Raw genomic sequence first — 21,135 nt, forward strand, 5'->3', positions numbered from 1 at the left:
CCCAGATATCGGTCATCACATTCTGTTGTTGCACGTGGACGACCACTACGAGACATGTCGTCGACAATACCTGGGTTTCGGAAGCGATTCCAGGTTCGTACCACATCACTCTGGTTCAATCCTAAGCAGCTCGCTACTTCCCTTGAAGACAATCCTTCCTGACATAGAGAAACAATCCTCGCACGGTTGAAGTTCATAATTGACCGCCTTGCTATTGTTCAATCTCTTTAGAATGAAATAAAACTGTTTTACCCTGAGTTATTCGCTGAGAGATGAGATTTCTTGCACTTCTGTTTACATCTGTTTACTTTTTCAGTCGGTTTCTAGGATAGACTTATACTGTTTCTCAACATTGTTTACGTTTTTCAGACAGTTAAAAGGATAGCTTTCAAATGTTTTATGGATATTTCTTGAAGTGGAGTGTAAATACCACTTCTACAGGTGATGCAAAACATTTTTTGATGTATTAGTAGTACTAAAATATGTATGTGGGCTTAATTGAAGAATATCAAATTATTATATGTAAGGTCTATCCTGTTTGTTGACATTGATTCATAGTCCTAATGCAGAATTTTTCATTTACAAAAGCTACAGTAGAATTATTCGCAGTCTTCCGATTCTATACTACTGCACGCCTGATGAGCCCATTCTTGGCAGTGAATACACTTATTTCATCATCCCTCTTCAGGTTTTGAATTAGAGAATTCGTCGTTGTCTTCATCCTCTTCTTCCTAACCACTCTCATTGTTGGTTGTCATAGCGAGAACATATTCAATTCAGAATTTAAAGTGAAATCCCACATATACAATGCAAGTTGGATAAAACGGGATACTATCCCGTTATCCCGTTTTGCCAAACCATAGGGTATCCTGTTTTGTCCGACTAGGAGTTGTAAAGAAAAACATGGCGTCACAACAAAACTGTAAAAGCTACAGCGGTTTTCTTTACAAAGAATTAAAGACTAATAATGTCTTATTTATATAAGAGCCTTACCTCTTCAACTCTGCGAATTTAATCTCAGAATGTGCCAATTAAAATCAATCGAAACAATTTAGTTAAGCAGCTGATTTTAAACTTTTCTCTACACAACAAAAATTAACGTGTTCGTTCTGCATGTGAGCACTGCATAATGTCCCCTTCTAGTCTAAGAACAAAGTCCTCGCATCATTCGGTAACTTGCAGCACTTTCCAACGAAATAAGTCGGGTATCCCGTTTTATCATACCTCATGTTTTATCCAACTCTCCCCTAACTATCTTCTCTTTCTAAAATTTTGTAATCTGATTACAATAGGGGCAGTCTGCTGTTATGTTGCAGTTTCTTTACTGAGTTTCTAGATGAAGCTTGTGTGTTTAGTTTGCTAAAGGAAAAAATATCAGATTTCTGTGGTCTGTGAAAAAAGTGAAAACTCCATTATTCATATGCCTATGAGAATTTGAGAAATAAACTCGGTGAAACGTTTGGATTTAAATTGAAGGATCCTGGAGAAGTGCTCGGCAGAAAAATAAATTTCGTGTTTAGTGCTGCAGGAAACATTGTTACTAAACGTAGAGCGGCACTTACTGTAAGTTTAATTCGGAGCATGTGAATGCACTCACATCTTTAAAATTATGGTTGAAGCAGTATTAACTAGGTGAGTCTTCATACTTTTTTAATTTGTTTGTCTCAAAAGTCCTCGGAGAATTAACACAAATTATAAGCCTACATAATAAATATGTTAGTAAATAACTAAAATAGTATTGTTTTGTAATACAACGATACAGCGTGTGTGTATATATACACACACTAAATTTTATAGGTCTACTTATGCTTATCATCAAACACAAATTAAATTTAACAGTAATTGTGTATTACAGTATATTAAAACTTTTTCAAATCGACGAAAGCTCGATTAATCGATAAATAAGAATCGTTAATCGATTAAATATTTTGATCGATCGGCAGCACTACTAATTATCGAGCTGAGAGAAGAAATGGGGAGTAGATTTTCAAAAATGAGTTTGTCCAAAGTCACAAAAATTGCTTTAATATGTCTATGATCCTTGCATAAGCTTCCATAATATTATACCTACATATGATTTTCGCATCAAAATACAGTAATTTCTGCAATTATGTAGGTATGAAGTTTTATTTTCCATAAAACGGTTTTTTTTTTTCAATTTTTCTTGAAAATAAATAATGTCCAAAACTGCGTTCTGAAAGTCCATTCCTTAAAATTTTGTATCTCAAAGCGTCTGCTACGATTAATAATACACGTCTGAGATGAACTGGGATTTGTTTCTGATGGTATACTAATCTTGAAATCTCAGACGAGATATGGGGATTACCACTCTCAAATAATCCAAGTTAATTATCAGAAATGGATTCGACAGAACTTGATTCCAAATTTAACCCCGCATTCTGTTGTATTTGATAACACGCCTTATCATAATGTTGCCTCCACTTAAAATTAACAACTGTAATGAAGGAATGACTTGACAAAGAGATCATTCCTTACAGTGATGATTTGTTGAAGGCAACATCATACCAATTCATACAAATGCACAAACCCTCGTCTGTCAAATATTCCGTAGACGACAATCTTGAAAGTGCCGTCCTTTTATAAATATTTTGCAACATTTCAATATATATATATATATATATATATATATATATATATATATATATATATAATAGGGAAAGAGTTTTTGTTAAGAAATAACTAGATTGACTGAACGTAGTATGGAATATATAGTAATAATATTATTAATTAATTAATTAATCAATAGTAAAATGTAGTTAAGGATTAGATCCTGGAAAACAGAAATGTTACAGGACCATCAAATTGGACATCATTTTGATGACAATAAATGTACAATTTTATATCAAATGAACAGTAAGAAGCAGTATATAAACAAACAACTTGAAAGAAAGAAATTCCTTAAACATGTTATGGAAGAACACAGAGGACGTGATATTACACGTATGCAGTTTTTTAAGCGAGTTCTAAGTTTTTACCGAAAATGTAAAGAAGACGAAGCTAATGGGTGAAGTACTGCACAACTGTAATAACATTTTTAACCAGATCTACTGTACGTAATGTAGACAGTCCTAAGTCTGTTAAACTGGGAAGAAAAATGTTGATGTAGTCGGGGTCGATCCAGAATAGCAGTTTCGCAGTCAATTCGAATGTAAACCAGGAACCAACTCGGAAATTCGGAATTTATACTCTGGGAGCCAATTCGAAAACACCGGTCATTTTGTTTAATTTCTTAAAGGTGATATTATTCATTGGACTCTACATATATAATAGCCATTTTCTTACGAGCTGCAACTGAAAGGTTTCTGACATTCACGAACCGAAACGGCACTCCGGTACATTTCAAACTCTGTTTTGGACTGTTGACATAAGTAGGAGTTTTTGCTCTCAATAAAATATTGCTGCTCCATAAAATAGAGTTTAGCATGTCAGTTACTTTCCTGCCATTGTTTATTCTTTTTTTCTATTTCCAGATTTGAAGTTCCATTTTGCTCCGCTACTGATCCCAGATAGCACAAATGTTGAATTTTTAATTTGTACTTCATCTACAATACCACCGGTACCGGTACTTCTTTCATATTCGTCGTTGGGTATTCAGCATAATTTTCCAAATTTTTTGAAGTGGTTCTTATTTTCGGAAAGTTACAGAAATCTGGGATATGTAATTCTATAAAATTTTCTCAATTTCGAATTACATATCTAACTGAAAACAAATGTTAGGTAGAATTTACAAAGGGTGAAATAAGACTGTAACGGATTAACTAGGGCCTGGTACGTCTCGAGGAGCAGAGGAGTATCAAATAGGAAAATTGTCTGAGATTTAAATGCGACAGGACGGGCGAAAACGTTTAGTGGTCGCCCAGAATACGAGCTGGTTCGAGTTCCCACTGAGCTGTGTCTTCTCTATGCAGGCCGCGTCTCAGCTGTTATGAATCATATGCAATCATCGTGCCATAACAACCCAATTAGGAGCATTCTGCACTGCGCGCGCAGCGTCTCAAGGAAGCAATTAACGCTCCGACTACACCGTCAAGCACCACACACCAGAAGCCAATAAACAATAGCACACAGTTCTCTCGGGTTCATCTCATTCATAGGATAGTCGTTGTAAGTATTCGTTGAACGCTCCCTTCAAATCGTAGGGGCTACTCAGAGTGGGTGAAGTGACATGGGGATAATGACAGTGGTGGAACGTTTAGCAGGCAAAACCGAAAAGTGACCAGTGTTGCCAACTGGCCGGAAATTCCGTCAAAACAGGTTTTGACGGAATTTCAAACGTAGCGAACGGGATAAGAATGGCTTTGACGGGTGACGGATTTTCTGGCGGAATTTACGATTTACATCGTCTTTTGACTTTTTTTAGCTGCGTTATTTTAATTGTTTAATTTTTGGGGATTTTACTTTTCTTTGAACCCTGCCTGTGCCGTACCATGTTGAAGAATCCCCTGTTTCAGATTTCCTCGTAATCAAGTCAAAGGTTGACGAATTATTATTTTAATCAAAATTGGTATGTAAGTTGTGTTAAAATTTGGTTTTTATTTGTATATAGATATATTGAGTGGATCGTTTTTTATCTTGACGGATTCTGACGGATTTCCAGGTGTTGACAACACTAGAAGAGACAGTATTTTTTCTGATCGCAGCAACTGATGGCGTTTTTCTTTTCTCAAACTCAATTTCTTCACTATTGGTCACTTCACACCTTCAACCATGAAACAGCTGTTCATTGTCTTGACTACTTGATTATTTATATCGTCGTTGCGCCTCAAAAAATCGCTTTGTGGCATTTTGGTAAAAAATTAGTTACGTGGTGTAGAAAGATCAGAAAGCTGTTTGGAATGGTCCCTTACAATCCGGTATGTGAATAGTCGATGGTTTCACTTGTATAATGGAAAAATAACCGTTTTGGAAATTTGTAATGTTTATTGTTTCTGAAAAGTTTTGGTTTTTGTACAATCTTTGACACTGAAATGGTCGCTCTCCTGTGGCGTGAATTTATCTGAATGTCGTTCGGATTAACGTGCGATTTACACGATGAAATATTAAGCATCGATGTCCGAGGATGAAGTGTGTGTGTGTGTGTGTGTGTGTGTGTGTGTGTGTGTGTGTGTGTGTGTGTGTGTGTGTGTGTGTGTGTGTGTGTGTGTGTGTGTGTGTGTGTGTGTGTGTGTGTGTGTGTGTGTGTGTGTGTGTGTGTGTGTGTGTGTGTGTGTGTGTGTGTGTGTGTGTGTGTGTGTGTGTGTGTGTGTGTGTGTGTGTGTGTGTGTGTGTGTGTGTGTGTGTGTGTGTGTGTGTGTGTGTGTGTGTGTGTGTGTGTGTGTGTGTGTGTGTGTGTGTGTGTGTGTGTGTGTGTGTGTGTGTGTGTGTGTGTGTGTGTGTGTGTGTGTGTGTGTGTGTGTGTGTGTGTGTGTGTGTGTGTGTGTGTGTGTGTGTGTGTGTGTGTGTGTGTGTGTGTGTGTGTGTGTGTGTGTGTGTGTGTGTGTGTGTGTGTGTGTGTGTGTGTGTGTGTGTGTGTGTGTGTGTGTGTGTGTGTGTGTGTGTGTGTGTGTGTGTGTGTGTGTGTGTGTGTGTGTGTGTGTGTGTGTGTGTGTGTGTGTGTGTGTGTGTGTGTGTGTGTGTGTGTGTGTGTGTGTGTGTGTGTGTGTGTGTGTGTGTGTGTGTGTGTGTGTGTGTGTGTGTGTGTGTGTGTGTGTGTGTGTGTGTGTGTGTGTGTGTGTGTGTGTGTGTGTGTGTGTGTGTGTGTGTGTGTGTGTGTGTGTGTGTGTGTGTGTGTGTGTGTGTGTGTGTGTGTGTGTGTGTGTGTGTGTGTGTGTGTGTGTGTGTGTGTGTGTGTGTGTGTGTGTGTGTGTGTGTGTGTGTGTGTGTGTGTGTGTGTGTGTGTGTGTGTGTGTGTGTGTGTGTGTGTGTGTGTGTGTGTGTGTGTGTGTGTGTGTGTGTGTGTGTGTGTGTGTGTGTGTGTGTGTGTGTGTGTGTGTGTGTGTGTGTGTGTGTGTGTGTGTGTGTGTGTGTGTGTGTGTGTGTGTGTGTGTGTGTGTGTGTGTGTGTGTGTGTGTGTGTGTGTGTGTGTGTGTGTGTGTGTGTGTGTGTGTGTGTGTGTGTGTGTGTGTGTGTGTGTGTGTGTGTGTGTGTGTGTGTGTGTGTGTGTGTGTGTGTGTGTGTGTGTGTGTGTGTGTGTGTGTGTGTGTGTGTGTGTGTGTGTGTGTGTGTGTGTGTGTGTGTGTGTGTGTGTGTGTGTGTGTGTGTGTGTGTGTGTGTGTGTGTGTGTGTGTGTGTTTTTTTCCTACGAAGCCTTTTTTAAGTCTCTGTACAGTGTTCAATTTCCGTATGAAGGAGTGTACATAGCGGTTTTTCGAGTCACAACAGTTGTTGATAAAAAAATTTCCAACTAGAAACCTTTACGTGTCCTCATCGCTTAAGCACTATGGGGGAGGGGACGGGGTGGGGGGAAGGAATTTTGGTTTAACATGGCTATGAAATCTGTCTCCATTGTCTCACCTTACAAATGAACAACGAATGAGGAGTTCATATAAAATAAAGAAATATGTTTTTACTGAACGACGAATATCTCGAATTCTCCTTAAAAATAATACCGTAAATCGTTGCTTTTAGAATCCTGTGACACAATATATTAGACTCTGAGAGATATCTACCATTCATAAAGGAATATTATTGCATTACTATTAATAATAATAATAATAATAATAATAATTCTGGACGCGATAACTCATAGATAACCATGACCGACTAACCGACTGCTGACCTCACGTTCACATGCCTTAGCAGAGGTGAACGAACATCCAATATGGAAGTATCGTGTGGTTAACACGCTGATCCTTCCAGCCGTTACACAGTGCATACATTTTATCTCCCCCCCCCCATTCGAGGACGTCGAGCGGAAGCGGCAGTGCACAGCGCAGTTGCCCAGGAAAGATAAAATGTATGCACTGTAGCTGATTCGCCAAATTTATCACGATGCTGGGTGGCACCGACTCGATACACTGTCCGAAATTTCATGAGAAAATATCTCCCCCTCTCCCACGAGAACCCGAACTAGCGCACATTCCGTAACGCGAGTCCAGACATGACTTCTTAAGTCGCTTGTGCTCGCATGACTTGCAAGTCCTAGAGTGCCCGTTCAGACTTCGAGTCGAGCTCGTCTGTTCTACATCTTTGTATGATATTGTGGTTCTTTTTTGTCAGTGGGAGAATTTATAGTAGAAGTAATCTTGCGAATAGATAACTTACACTTCAGAACACTTTGTCTCATGTCACAATCAGATTTTTGTGTGTTAATCAAATCTATTGAGATAAAAAATAATGAAAAATACTTCATTTTAGATCTGAAACTACTGTATCTTGAAATTATACTACATAAATGTTCCATGTTTTTTGTTAATGTATTGAAATTTACTTCTGAGTGACAGCAAAGCTATAATGGTTAATATTTATCTAGCAGTGAAGAGAGTAACTATAGTATTTTCAGTTCTAAAATCGTATTTCCTTCCTCAGTTAAGATTATTATCATGATTATTATTATTATTATTATTATTATTTTTTTTTTTTTTTTATTATTATTCTGGTGGAGTTAAGGCCATCAGGCCTTCTCTTTCACATCACAATAGGAATTTTCATTGAAATGAGCTGTTATCTTTGTTTGTTTATTCAACTTTATAAACTTTTCACAACAAAATTTTATCAGTTCAAAAGAAAGAGAATTCTGTAGTATAATTTCAAGATACAGTAGTTTCAGATCTGATCTCAATACAAGATAGAATGAAAAAGAACTCATTCTTCAAAGAATCTTTGAAATCATTTCTTAAATTGGTTTCATAATGCATGGGAAAACTAAATTGATTTTTATTGACCATATATTATAATGCATTAAGATATATGAATCATATGAGGAAGGCAGAAAATAGGAAATATTATAGAAAGCTGTGCTTGCAGCAGGCGCGGCTCGTCTTTAGGTTCACTGGTTCACTGAACCCCCTGTCTCTTAAAGCCAATCATTATCTTCATAATTAAGAGTAACTATAGAAAGAAACTGCTGGATGTTCGGCTTCTTTTGGTTAGACCGTTAGAGCATAAATGAGTTATAGCCAGTAAAGTCGGGCGAAATAGTTGTATCTGGGGGGGTTCATGCTCAGACGTGAACCAGCTAGACCTTTTAAAACATCCTGCGGCACTGGGAACACGCTAAGAAGTAGAGGAAAAACGCTGTTGTCGCCAACGAAATCTGTGGCTCCAACACTGTCCTTCTCTGTCACTCACACTACCCTCGTCTGTGATTTACACTTCTCTCTCTAAAGCAAGAGGGCTATCCAGCTTGCTTCAAAGCTGCCTAAATGGAACAGGTTTCTCTTCTGTGTAGGGGAGGACTAGCTCATGAATTTGTAAGAAATGTTGTTTTTAGCGAAGCACTGAGGCAGTTACAACATTGTGTTCCTGCGGCGCGGACTTCTGTATAAGTACCTACCGATACTAATAGTGAAACCAATGTTATTGTAAATACGTTTTAATTAAGAAAGTGTGTTTCTAGCAATACTAAAACGTGTGCTTTGTAATGGTGAAAAATAGCGTTATACGTTTTACGTAAGAACGTTGTACGTTTTTAACTAGGCCTATAATAAAACTTGTGATTTGTAATGGCGGAAAATAGTGTTAATGTTCTCCAGACAACCAACTTTTCAACTCTTCCATTAGAAAAGAAACTTGAAATAAAGGCTCTGGGAGGACCACTTTCACTTTTATCAATTTCTCAGGATCGATCGATCATTTCGTAGAGTGTTTAGGCCTCGAATTTATGAAAGAAATAACTGGATCTGTGGATGTGAAGTCACAAACAAATTGTTCTGTTTCCCGTGTTTGCTCTTTGCTAAAGAAAGTGATGCTAGCCTAGTTGGGTTAAAACAGGAGTGTGTGATTTAAGTCATCTGACTCAAAAAATTAAAAAAAAAAAACACGAAGAATATGTGTTTCATAAGAATGCAACATTGGATCTGTCAAAAACAGATATCAGGGAACAACTCGACACTGCGTTCAGGAGAAATATTGAAAGACATAATGACGTGGTGAGAAAAAATCGGTATGTGTTATCGAAAATTATCGATTTGTGGTGAATTTGAATTAGCACTGCGAGGACATGATGGAAAAACATCATCAAACCCTAGGATCTTTGGAGGTTTAATCAATTTCACATCTGCGTTACAAATCACATGTTGGTAGCAAATCTTTTCGACTCGAAACACTTTCCAAATTAGAAGGGAATCCAATTATAACGAAATGTTCCCCGAGAGAAATCTGAAATCTGTAATAGAAACATACCCATTTCTTAAATTATAACAACTTAAATCTGAGTTGCAAGTGATCTACATGAGAAATGACTTCAGAAATGTGTCCGATGTCGATCTTTGCAATTCCTCATCGAAAATAACGTGGTAGTGTCATTCAGTGAAGTGTCGAAGCGCCTGAAAATAATACCTTTGTCTACCTCGGAAGCAGAAAGATGTTTTTCTACATTAAAGCGGGTGAAAACGTTCCTTCGAAATACGATGGAGGAAGAACGTCTAACGGCCTTAGCAATGCTATCCATTGAAAAATCCATGGTTACGGAATGTGTGGATTTCAACGAGAGAGTGATCAACATATTTTCAACAGCAACACCATCCTCTTCCGAATTACTGGGTTAGGTGAGTATTTGACTCTTACAGTTTGATTTTATGTTTATTTTTTTCTGAAAACGAGTTCAAGTACACGAAAACAATAATGCTATAAATTAATGTCGTAACTTATTTATGAGTACCGATATTCAATAGGTGAACCCCCAACATCAAATCTCACGAGCCGCTACTGGCTTGCAGTGAAAGACCTGCCCTCGGACAGAGCACTTATGTATAATATATAATATAATATAATATATAATATAAAATATAATTTCAGTCGTATTTTAAAATCACGAACTTTCAAGAAATTCTCCCTTGTATTTGCAAAGCAGAGATATGAACAGAGAAGGTCCCTAAGTTTAGTTTATATCAATTTCGCAATGTTCAAAAGTACTGCACTGTTTTTGATGAAGACAAAAATTTAACAGCGATATGAATTTTTAAAATGCTCGGAATATTTTGTAAGCTTCTGTAAATTTGTGAGCTTTATTTTCCTTGTGATAGTAGCAATGCAATAATTGAAAGAATACTTTCTGTAATTAATGCTCAGTAGACAGAAGAAACAAATTATTTCGTGAAACAAGTAAGGCAGTAGTGCATATTTAAGCCCGTACGGGCTGCAGCGCGCGGCGGCAGATTGCTCTGCGTGCGAGTTACCTTTCTTGCCCTACTAGAACGCACCGAAAGAGAGTAACTGTGCAAAGGTTGTCCATGCATAGCTTAAGTAGAGCAGCGTTGTATAGAACAAGGAGGAGATACATGAAGGATTCAGAGCCATAGTGGGCCAAGCGCCATGTATTAAAAACGGAGAAAGAAAGGGTTAAAGTTAAGTGAATACATAGTTTAATGAAGATTGACATATAATTTAGTTTGAATGTGTGTACTTTGTATTACTTGCTATATGTTTCCATTGAATTATGGTGATAACTTCATTTTAACCCTTGTTTTCTACGATTTTAGTAAATGGCGCTTGGCCCACGATTCTGAACCCTTCATACATACCGTTCTTAATATGTGGAAAACATAGCATTATTATAAAATGAAGTATTCAGAGACGCTAAATGGAAATGATTCAACACAAATTAGAGGTCTTCTACCGTTCCCATTCCTAAAATCCAGGAAATTTTTCTGCAGAGTCGCAGCTAAAATTAATTGATATTTCACATACTGCACTGCTGGAATGCGCGTATAATGACAAGGACTTCTTTAGCTTTTATAATTCCTTAAACTATGGACTGTGTTCGAAGATTCGCAAATTTGCAGCGAAAATTAATATATTACGATTTTCAAAGCACATACTACAGTACGATTATTTAGTCCTGGCAGTCGCCGGAGATGTGCGCCTGGGCCAGGCTAGTCCATTTAGTTACGCCAAGGGTGTTTGGGTTAGTCGCTCGCTTGTGTTCGGAGCGATCGGATGTTATGCGTGCGGTAGAGCTGTATGTTTCTAGTACAATTAAGCTGTACTGCATTCCTATACCGACCGCTCGCCCATATCTCTACTCAGGAGCTCTCCCCACTACTCCTACTACTTCCCCTCTTTCGCGTCGCTGAGCTGTCAGGACTAAATAATCGGTCTTTACCGATCAACCATCAACCTAACAAAACAAAGATTAAGGGCCAAGCCATTAGATCATGATAAGCACTTAGATTTGCTTTTTCAAATAACATTTGCGAAACTTAATACGGCTAGAGTGAGGCAGAAATTGAAGAAGAGATTCTGGCGAAATTTTATCTTGAATTATTTATTTTCGCATAACAGTATTGCTATTATGACGTCAATGATGTAATACTCCAGCAGTTTCGAAAGTTGTATACGCAGTTATTTATAAGTTATTCATTCCGTATTGTAATACACAAGAACATTTTGTTAGTTATTAAAATCGTACATACAGTCTATAACATCATCTGCTGTGAAATAATTGTATCGCATTTATTAAAAATGTGTAAACAAAAGTATAAAGGGTTATTGCATCTCGATTTCATACTGTTAATTTTGTTCACCCTTATCTTTTAGTCGCTCCTATTTGTATAGCATATACAGTATACTGCAGTCACGTAACACGCAAAATAATGGAAGGTCGTTCGCGCGCTATTTCTTATTCATACGTGAATTAAGAGAATGTTAGTGACCAAATATATTTTTATAAAAAGTATTCCTCTGCGATATGAAGCGCCGTAGTTGCACCTTTTTACTTGATAATCCATAGCTAGCACGGCAAGACTACCGGTACTGTATAAAATCAAGTCACTGTATAGTTTAACAAATAAACATAACCTCTCGCACTCACTTCCATTGCTACAGCTGAATAGACTGTTAAGTGAGCAATAAACTACTCACGGTTAATTTAATTACATATCTGATTAGTATGGAGTTGTTTGAGGATTTGACAGCGCCGCTCGGAGGTCAAATAACCAGGCTTGAAGGCGACAACCTCGCAGTACTCAGTCTTGATAAACGTCACAGCATAAAACTGTCTTGAATTGAATTCCTGGACGGATTCTTTCTTTCGATCTCACTTCTGTGTTAGATTCTTTGCTTTAGTTGGCTCATTTCTAGGTTACGAAACAACAAATAGGATATAATGCGAAATAACAATACTGTGTTTGATTGTCCAGAACATCACAACTATGAAGACAATGGGGGAATTTTCTCGAGAACTGTTTAAGCTAAGAAATGTGAATATCGTCGTCATCGATTATCACTTCACCACAGACACCGTAGGTAATTTCCGGTGGACGTCCTATAAACAGCGTTAAAATATAAAAACCGTGTAAGAAAGAATTAATAAATGATACAATAATGGTTGTGATTACTATAACAAATGTAAAATCAGTGAAATTCTTTTCTTCACTGGTAATGATAGATTTTTTGTGTATCTTGGTATAAAACAATTTTAACAGAATTAAAGAAAGAACATGTCAAATTTGAGCTAGTTTCCGCTCTTAACTCTACTTCGGATTGAAAGGTCTCGAATGTTCATAATAAAATGAAGTCTTAACCTAATGAGTGTCAATTGGGTTGCATTATTCATTCGCCCGAGTTCTCAACTGAATCCTCATTGTTTTCAGTACGCCCTTCCAACCTGGATCCGGTCTACCCTCATCCAACCAGTCCTGAAAATCATCTTAAGTAACTCTTACCACGAATTTTTATTTCCGCCAATTTTTAGTCTGTTTCCGAAATTCGTTAAATCGAGATCTATTTAGTCGAAGGTCAAATGTAGAATGGCTAGGAACAGAATTACGTCAATACTTCGGGCGTATAATAATGTACTGCATAGGCAAGTTCCATGCTTGAAATCACTTTTTCGTAGCAGAGATGCTGGAAATAATTTATTAAAAGTAGTACAGAAAAATGTTTTGTAGAATTACAATATTTTCTCCCTCCATGTAGTGAGCCAGCAAGAAAAAAGAATGGCGACTTGTCCTTAAGTATTGTAACTTGAGAATTGTTATAGCTAAGTAGACCTTGGAAAATATGCAATTAAACGCTACATTTATATCAGTTTCTATATTTATAATGCTACGACTTGGAAGTTCATGTCTTAAAAACCTACAACATATGTACTAATACTTTATTCTCGTAAATAGACATTTGCATATTCCTACAAAGTTTAATTGGAAATGCTTTCATTGCATAAAATCGGCGATATTTTTCAGTTTGACAGAGACTTGTAACCAAGGTTTTGAATTCAGGAACTGTGACTGTTGGCCCCTAAGATGATTATATGTCTTAAAAAATGTTCAGTACAGAACTAAGTACACCTAAGTCGGAAATATCAAAATGAAGTTAGGCCTGCAGACCCCGTAAGTAGGGGAAATATGATGTCAGCCTCACTCCACTTCTATTGGGGATGATCGACTTCCGCGTAGAGTTGTTTACATTCTCTGTCCTTGCAAAAGTCCATCAGTGGCGGCATGTAATTTTCAACTAGAATTGTAATAAATTCATTGTATTTATAATGCGTTATGTCGTTTCAAGGTTTACAATTATGCAGATTTCCTGTCGGTAGTTTCTTTGAGATTTCTTTGCACCTAGCCTGCTTTAGATTTTCGAAAACTTTCCTGCTATCACCACCTATGGAAACACAAATTTATAGCATTTAAGTAATGAACCTTGAAAGTCACAATTAATTTCAATTCAATATGAACACAACGAATGACGTCCTTAATTTAACAGTATATAAATAAATAATCAATATACAGTTCGTAATAATGAGCTTACCCGAAAGTTTGTGCATTCCATAATTCTTAATGTGGGCTTTGTTGAAATGTTGTTTAATATTGAAATGACGAGTAGAAATAAATTGGATGGGACACAGTAAACAAGCAATTCTTTCGTCTTCTTTAACAACAAAATAATCATATTCCCATTTCCTTTGGAAGTAGTATTTCTTCACGATTATAGATTTTTGGCATGTTCCAGTTCTCTTTAAACTGCAGTACGCGTATTGTGTGTTATATATATATATATATATATATATATATATATATATATATTTATTTATTTATTTATTTTATTTATATATTTATTTATTTGGCTGGAGTGCGTTACAATGTTGAATGACAGCATTGACATCCGGCCATATAACTATCACTTACTTATCAACATACAATTTATTTATCGCCCTATTATTAGTAAGACCAGTATTGCAAGTTTCGTAAGAACAGGAATTAAAACTTTATTAATGCACGAAAAATCATAATAAATTCTTCAAATAAAGTAATTGGTTTGTTGCCTGCATGCAACATTTCGTACTTATTTCATTTTAGTAGAATACAGAGCACGGAAAGACAAGTCGGGGACTGTACTTAACTTAGAGCGTATTCCGAATCTCACCGGTGAGCAATCCGATGGCAGCACGGTGTTCCGAATTCCACCGATGACGTCATTGATGCTCCACCGGTGTCGCACCGGTGCCATCAACTTGCAGAGGTGGTGGTAGTCTCCATCAGCCGCCATCAGTGAATCTGATTGGTTCTTGTATAGGGCGGGAATTAGCAGACGAATAACATCGGGTACTGTTGTGTCATGGCAGTGTGTTCTGCTTTAGTTCTGTTGTATTTTTTGTAATGAGCACAACGTAAAAACAATATGTTAATGGCTTATGAGCGAACATGTCAACGGACCAGTTATTACTACCGGTTGAAGAAATTAATTGTTTATGCTATATTTTCTTTGAACGAAATGGCAGTATGAAAATTTCGCAAAATTTTGCTAGCTTAGCACAGACAACAACTTATACAGTCGCCATGACAGCCATCGATCCTTCCATCAGTTTTGTTCCTTATTTCGCTGCAACGTGAAGTCATTGATGCCACCGGACCAGTGAGATTCGGAATACGCTGTTATTTCACGCAAAAAGTGGACTTAATCGGCTTTACTAGTAATAGGACGATATATAAATAGGTAGACCACCTTACATTACAAATGCACACATACATTTCAAATTTATTTTAAATGTCTTTTAACTTATTTATTTTCATCATTCATTCTCTCTTACTTTCTAAAGGTATGTTCCTAAGAATTTTTTTATCTGTTCATTTGTAATTCTTGATAGCGTATTGTATACCTGCCTCCGCGAGAATGAATGTTGATGCAGCCGAGCGTAACTAGAACGCTATGACCGCACTGGTAGAAAAGGTAGGTGGGGTAATAACGGGGTAGTAAGGCAGTCGCTCTGAGGAGCTACAGTTCTGCAGGTCTGTTATAGGCTATATTTCGCAGAGGGAAAGAGCTCTTGATCCTTTTCGGGATTGTTTCTCAAAACAACTACTTCGACTACTGACGAGGAAAACAAGTGACAAGTACCAAATTTTCAGATTTTTATTTCCTAAACACACAGGCAAGTAATTTGTGACAAAGGACAAGCGATAAGTAAATTAGAAGTGGTTTTTAGTAGTTTGACCAGTGTTCTGTTTCTAGAAGAAATTTACTTGTTACATTTGATTATAACTTTTAGAAAATGTTAACAGATGAAAGGCGTATGTTCAAACTTAGTCATTCTACAAGTCTATACTTTTGAGCAATAAAGAATAAGTAGTAACCAAAACATTTGGTCAAGTAATTCAGAAAGGGAAATTGCAATACAAAACCCTAAAAGGTAAATAATATACAGGAAAATAATTGTTTATTCTAATATGGAAAATGAACGTGAATTTAATGAGATTCAAATTAGTCTCAACTATAACTGAAGGGTTCAGAGCCATAGTGGGCCAAACGCCATTTATTAAAAACGGAGAAAGCAAGGGTTAAAGTTAAGTGAATACCATAGTTTAATGAAGATTGACATATCATTTTGTTTTAATGTGTATACTTTATATTACTTGCTATATGTTTCCATTGAATTATGGCAATAACTTCATTTTAACCCTTGTTTTCTACAGTTTTAGTAAATGGTGCTTGGCCCACTATGGTTCTGAATCCTTCAACTGTAAGTGAATTTAATGCTTCACCAGGCAATACAGCAATTTCCTTCACTTCTTTAATTTTTTCATCTTTTGTTTCTTTGGTGAAAATATACCAAAAATAATCTCATTTTCTCCTCTGATTTTATGAAGCAATGCTATATTACGATGTGTTATCTTGCTTGTTATACTTGTAAAAAAATTAGTCATTTGACAAGCATTTTAAAAGATTCAGAAACAAATTTTACTCAACTTGCACTTGTTTCTGATTTCCTTGTCAGCTTGTCACTAATCAAAACAGGCTCAATCGTTTGCAGAGACAGATCCCGAACGTCTCTAATTTAATGTCTGTTGGTAAGCAGATTTTTAAAAGTGCGTTAGTCATCTTGCATGACTACAATCAAACGTACCAATGGAAAACCATGGCGAGTCCCCGACCAGCCTTACGTATTGTGTTTTGGTGTTGGTTTCGCAATCAGTAGAGGGATTCACACATTCCATCTCCACTTCAGCTGCCTGTTGTGTTCATATGATTGTAAAATTGATTAAGATAACTTATGACGTAAAATAATATAATTATATAGGCCTACTTCTTAATCTGCCGTATAGACGTTACAATATTGAACGAATGGTACTTTTTAAAGTAAAAGCAAAATGTAAAAATGTATTCCATAATGTATACTCGTGTATCCGCATATTACACCCCTCTGACATATGTACAGTACAAAGCTCTAAGTTCTGAATTCCTGCCTAAGACTTTAGCATAGTAGTATACATTTATCAATTCACAAATTATCATGGAAGGATTGCAAGGTAAAACTCGCTTCTATCCTCTGTCCCGTTGTCCCTTTACTTCTCCAATTATATCCACGCTGACGAAGAGGAACATCTCTCTTTGTCTGTTTTTCCTCAAACTACTTGCCATATTCTCCGACCGTTAGTTCTTCCAATGTCGCAGCCAGAGAGACAAATTCCCTCTCTTCTTCTACTCTTGGTACCGGTTTTCGTATATCATACTTCGGAGGTCAGTCATTCAGAGGAAGAAATCAGTGTTAGGTGTGAATGTAAAATTGAACAACAAGCGAGTTACATTGTATCATTTAAATTGAATGTGACTGACTTCGCGGAGAAAATGTATTGGCATTTTAAAATTTAATGTCTATATTTAGGCCTACTGTTACCTAACTTTAGAAACTTTATTTCCTTGCTGTTTTACATATTTATTTATTTACCTATTTACGTATTTATTATTTATTATTATTTATTATTTATTATTATTTATTAATTTAATTATTTATTTACTATTTATTTAATTATTAATTATTATTACTTATTTAATTATTTACTTATTTGTTTTATTATTTATTTATTATTTATTTAATTATTATTTATTTATTATTTATTCTGGTAGAGTTAAGGTCATGAGGCCATTTCTTCCACAATACCAGAAGTGAAAAATACATTGAAACAATACGAATAGCAAAAGTAGTAAAATCGTTATCATGCACATTAAGGAGCTTATATATAATGAAATATTGACTGAACATGATACATAATTAATTACAATTTATATCCTAATTCTACTTTATAATGGGCCTAAATGACAATTTATACAAATACGCAGAATAACTTATAAAAAATCAGCTAACACTCACGAATCATATAAAAGTAAGTAGGCCCCTAATCCTTAATTCTCAATTTAAATTGATTAACTGTTCGACAATCCCTGACATGACGAGGTAAGGAGTTCCATAGGCGACAAACTGACACGGTGAAAAAGGATGAATAGAAAGAGGTACGGTGACGAGGAATGGATAATAAGACCCGATGTTGATTGCGCAACGTTGTAAGGTATTCAAAGCGAGTTCTCAGATATTTTGGAGTAGAAGTGAGCAATATTCTAAATACAGTAGGACAGATAAAGAATGTGATGTTCTTCGCTCCTTTAGACGGGCCCATGAAAGAGCTTCAAAAGATGGCGTAATACGGTCAAATATACGAATATTGCAGATGAAGTAGACACACACGTTATGGACACGTTGTAGTCTCTCAGTTAAATTGACTTATATTTGTCAAGAGAGAATCGCAGTAATCGAAATGGGGCATCACTATGTGCATACGAGATTCCCATATTTTTCTTGTACTAAAAAGTGCGTGTAATATGCGAGTAAATATGGCACATGCAAAACAAAATCATGTTTACTGAATGTGAATTTTTCATACAAACAATCCATTTTCATCAGCGTACAGTTATTTATTTTAAGGAGAAAAATGCAAATGCATTAACTTCAACTTAATGCGCTCACAACGATGAGCGTGTTTCGATGTCTTGCTCATAAGCTTTGAGTTGTTTGGTACTTTTTATCAACACAGTTTTGTGGTGTAGCACTGTAATTGAACATCTTTGTTAAATTTAAACAATGTTGACGAGTAACTAGAGTTACCGTATTGTTTGTTGCAGTCATGAGAGTGACGAGGTTCCTCACTTTACTTGCTGCAGCAGTCCACGCACACCCGCAGCCGCCCCTGCAGACTTCTTCAGATGTGTCTCAAGGAACACGTGAGTGGGTTGATTGTGTAGAATCCATTAATTAACAATGTTGTAACAAATTTAGTCGAAAATATTTTTAAGACGTTGTAAGTGAAGTGATTAATGAGTATATGGTCACATGAGCATCGTAACATGATTAAGTAAGGATAGGGGTGGCCAACTCTAAAATAGTCGAGGGCCAAGAAGCAATAATATAGTTACCAAAAGACCAAAACGACTGTGTAATATTGTTTTCTATCCAACTTATCTCAAATGCTCGAATAAAAAATGACTACTGAAATACCATTTTGTAGTATCATTAAGCTAAACTCCTATACATATATAGTGGTACAGACTCCATTCTGTGAGATCTTAAACTTTATTAAATAAATAAATACCAACGCATTTTATCATTCAGGCTTATTCATATGTTTAATGGTAAATAGAATTAACAATCTTGTCCTTCTCAGATAAAAAAACTTAACGAGTCCAATGATCGAACTCTTAAGAGACCAATATACAGAGTGAGTAAGCAATGTCATTAATTTCAGTGGGTTATTCTTTGAGATATTTCAAACAAAAAAATTTAACACAATTTTGCTCGTTTTTGCTTCCTTTCCGAGATAACAATTGTTTTATATAAAACATTACATAGCATGTTTTGTTAAAACCATTGATTTAATTTCCAATATGCTCAGTCAGTTTAAGAGAGCAGTATATTATGATAATATATGATTGAAAGAATTTTAGTTTTGTCCTTTAAATTGCAGAAATTTGATCCGAACAAATCTAACTTTTTGTTCTGGAAAGGAATTGTGAATAGTCGTATCAAAACTAAAGAGTCAGTCGTGGTCAACAAACTTTCTCTTCTGTGAATTCTTTAAAAATGATTTCTCTTGCTTGAGCATGAAGCTTCTATTTTAGTTCCTAGCGTCTAGCAGACATTACAACTTAAAGCAAACTTTATTTATTAAGACTAACACTAATACTGTATACACTGCCTATTCTATTATCTTTCTAATATAAACTGTACACTTTACACGTAACATTCTCAAACTAATAATACTGTACTATAGTGAGATTATTTGTTCATGAATCAGGTTTCCCTGTTATCTGGTATCAGGTGTGAACGTCTCGCCAGCCGTCAAGGTCAAGCTTCGGTCATTCTGAACATTATACTCGTATGTTCAGCAGTATTCAGTCAGTTCTACACTGAGTGAATAAGTTTACAATTTCATGACTTTAGTGTTTCTGTGTTTGTGAGATAATGGGTAACATTTCTTTACAGTGTGAAGAATTCAGTACCGATGGTGTAAAGGGCTAGATTCTTTGTGACGAGGACATCGAAATGCCGCGCACGAAATATTCTTAACAACGAGTGTTTCTGAAAGATACATTTGTTGCTCAGCCAGTTGGTAGAACAATAATAGTATTTCGAGGTAAATTTTTTTTTGACGCTAATGTTCCGAGTAGAGAAAATGTTCGAAGGCTAGTGAAAAATTTGAGTCTGGAACATTACTTGAAAAGAGGCGAAACTTGAAACGCCGAGTTTTAACAGAGGAGAAACTAGACAAGATATGTGTCTGCACATTAAGAATTGGCTTAGCATACACGACACTTTTCAGGTGCACTCACAGGTAAAAAAAAATCAAGTGGGTTTAAGTTCGATGATCGGACGAGCCATGTAATAGGACCTCTTCGTCCGATTCACCTGCGGGGAAGATGTTGAGATACTGACGAATGTCAACATGGACGAGGGGAGAAGCTCAATCATATCATCAACCACATTACCTGTCGTACTGCCAATGGTACAGGCCCATCTTCCAGCAAGAGAGACATAGGATGATCAGACGTCCCGGAAAACCGGGATTGTCCCGGTTTTTCAGCCTTCTTCCCGGTGTCCCGAAAATACTACTTCGGGACGCAAAACTGTCCCGGTTTTTTCGCCATACCATTAACAGGAAAATTTGTACATTTGCGTGCACTGCTATAAAAATAATTTATTTTCATGTTCTTGTCAATTGTTCATTGTTGTTGCACGTTTCGTGCAAATTGCATTATGATGTTTCCAGTTAATGTGATAAAGTAAGCTGTGTTTAATTTGGTGAATTGATGGGAAAGATTTTATAAAGTTTCTTCAGGAAGAAAAAAACATGCCAAAACAATGTTCTTTTGAAGAATATGCTAAAGAACGGCATTCCATAAAAAAGAATATTATCATGATGAAGTTGAATGTACAGTTTGTTCTTGCTTTTGTGCTACTATAAAAAATCACATCAATTCTAAAAATAATCTTTCTAAATAAAAATGTCAGATCTCATCTCTAGTAAATAGATTCATTTTCCATAAAGTAGGATACAGACGAACTTAATGTTAGTGCAGCCGAATTAACTCAGATCTACCACACGGTTAAATTTCACCATGCGTTTCGGCAGATTGTACCAATAAGCTCACAGGTGTCTTATTTTCAGACAGTGAAGTGGCAATTAAATACACATGTGCTCGAGTCAAAGT

General features: G+C 36.3%; 1 protein-coding gene across 6 annotated transcripts in view; it reads left to right on the forward strand.

Moving 5' to 3' along the window:
* The window catches only part of axo (axotactin), a 356,966-nt gene that overhangs the window by 178,777 nt on the left and 157,054 nt on the right, over positions 1–21,135 (forward strand). For all 6 annotated transcript variants that reach the window (XR_011330936.1, XM_069818184.1, XM_069818183.1 and 3 more), the window contains one exon: positions 18,553–18,651. Coding sequence is in view for 5 of the 6 variants with exons in the window: in XM_069818184.1 (XP_069674285.1) it covers positions 18,555–18,651 (97 nt within the window). In the remaining variant the exon portion in view is untranslated. The remainder of the gene's footprint in view (positions 1–18,552; positions 18,652–21,135) is intronic.

Source organism: Periplaneta americana, chromosome 2, assembly GCF_040183065.1.
Source record: "Periplaneta americana isolate PAMFEO1 chromosome 2, P.americana_PAMFEO1_priV1, whole genome shotgun sequence".
NCBI lineage: Eukaryota > Metazoa > Arthropoda > Insecta > Blattodea > Blattidae > Periplaneta > Periplaneta americana.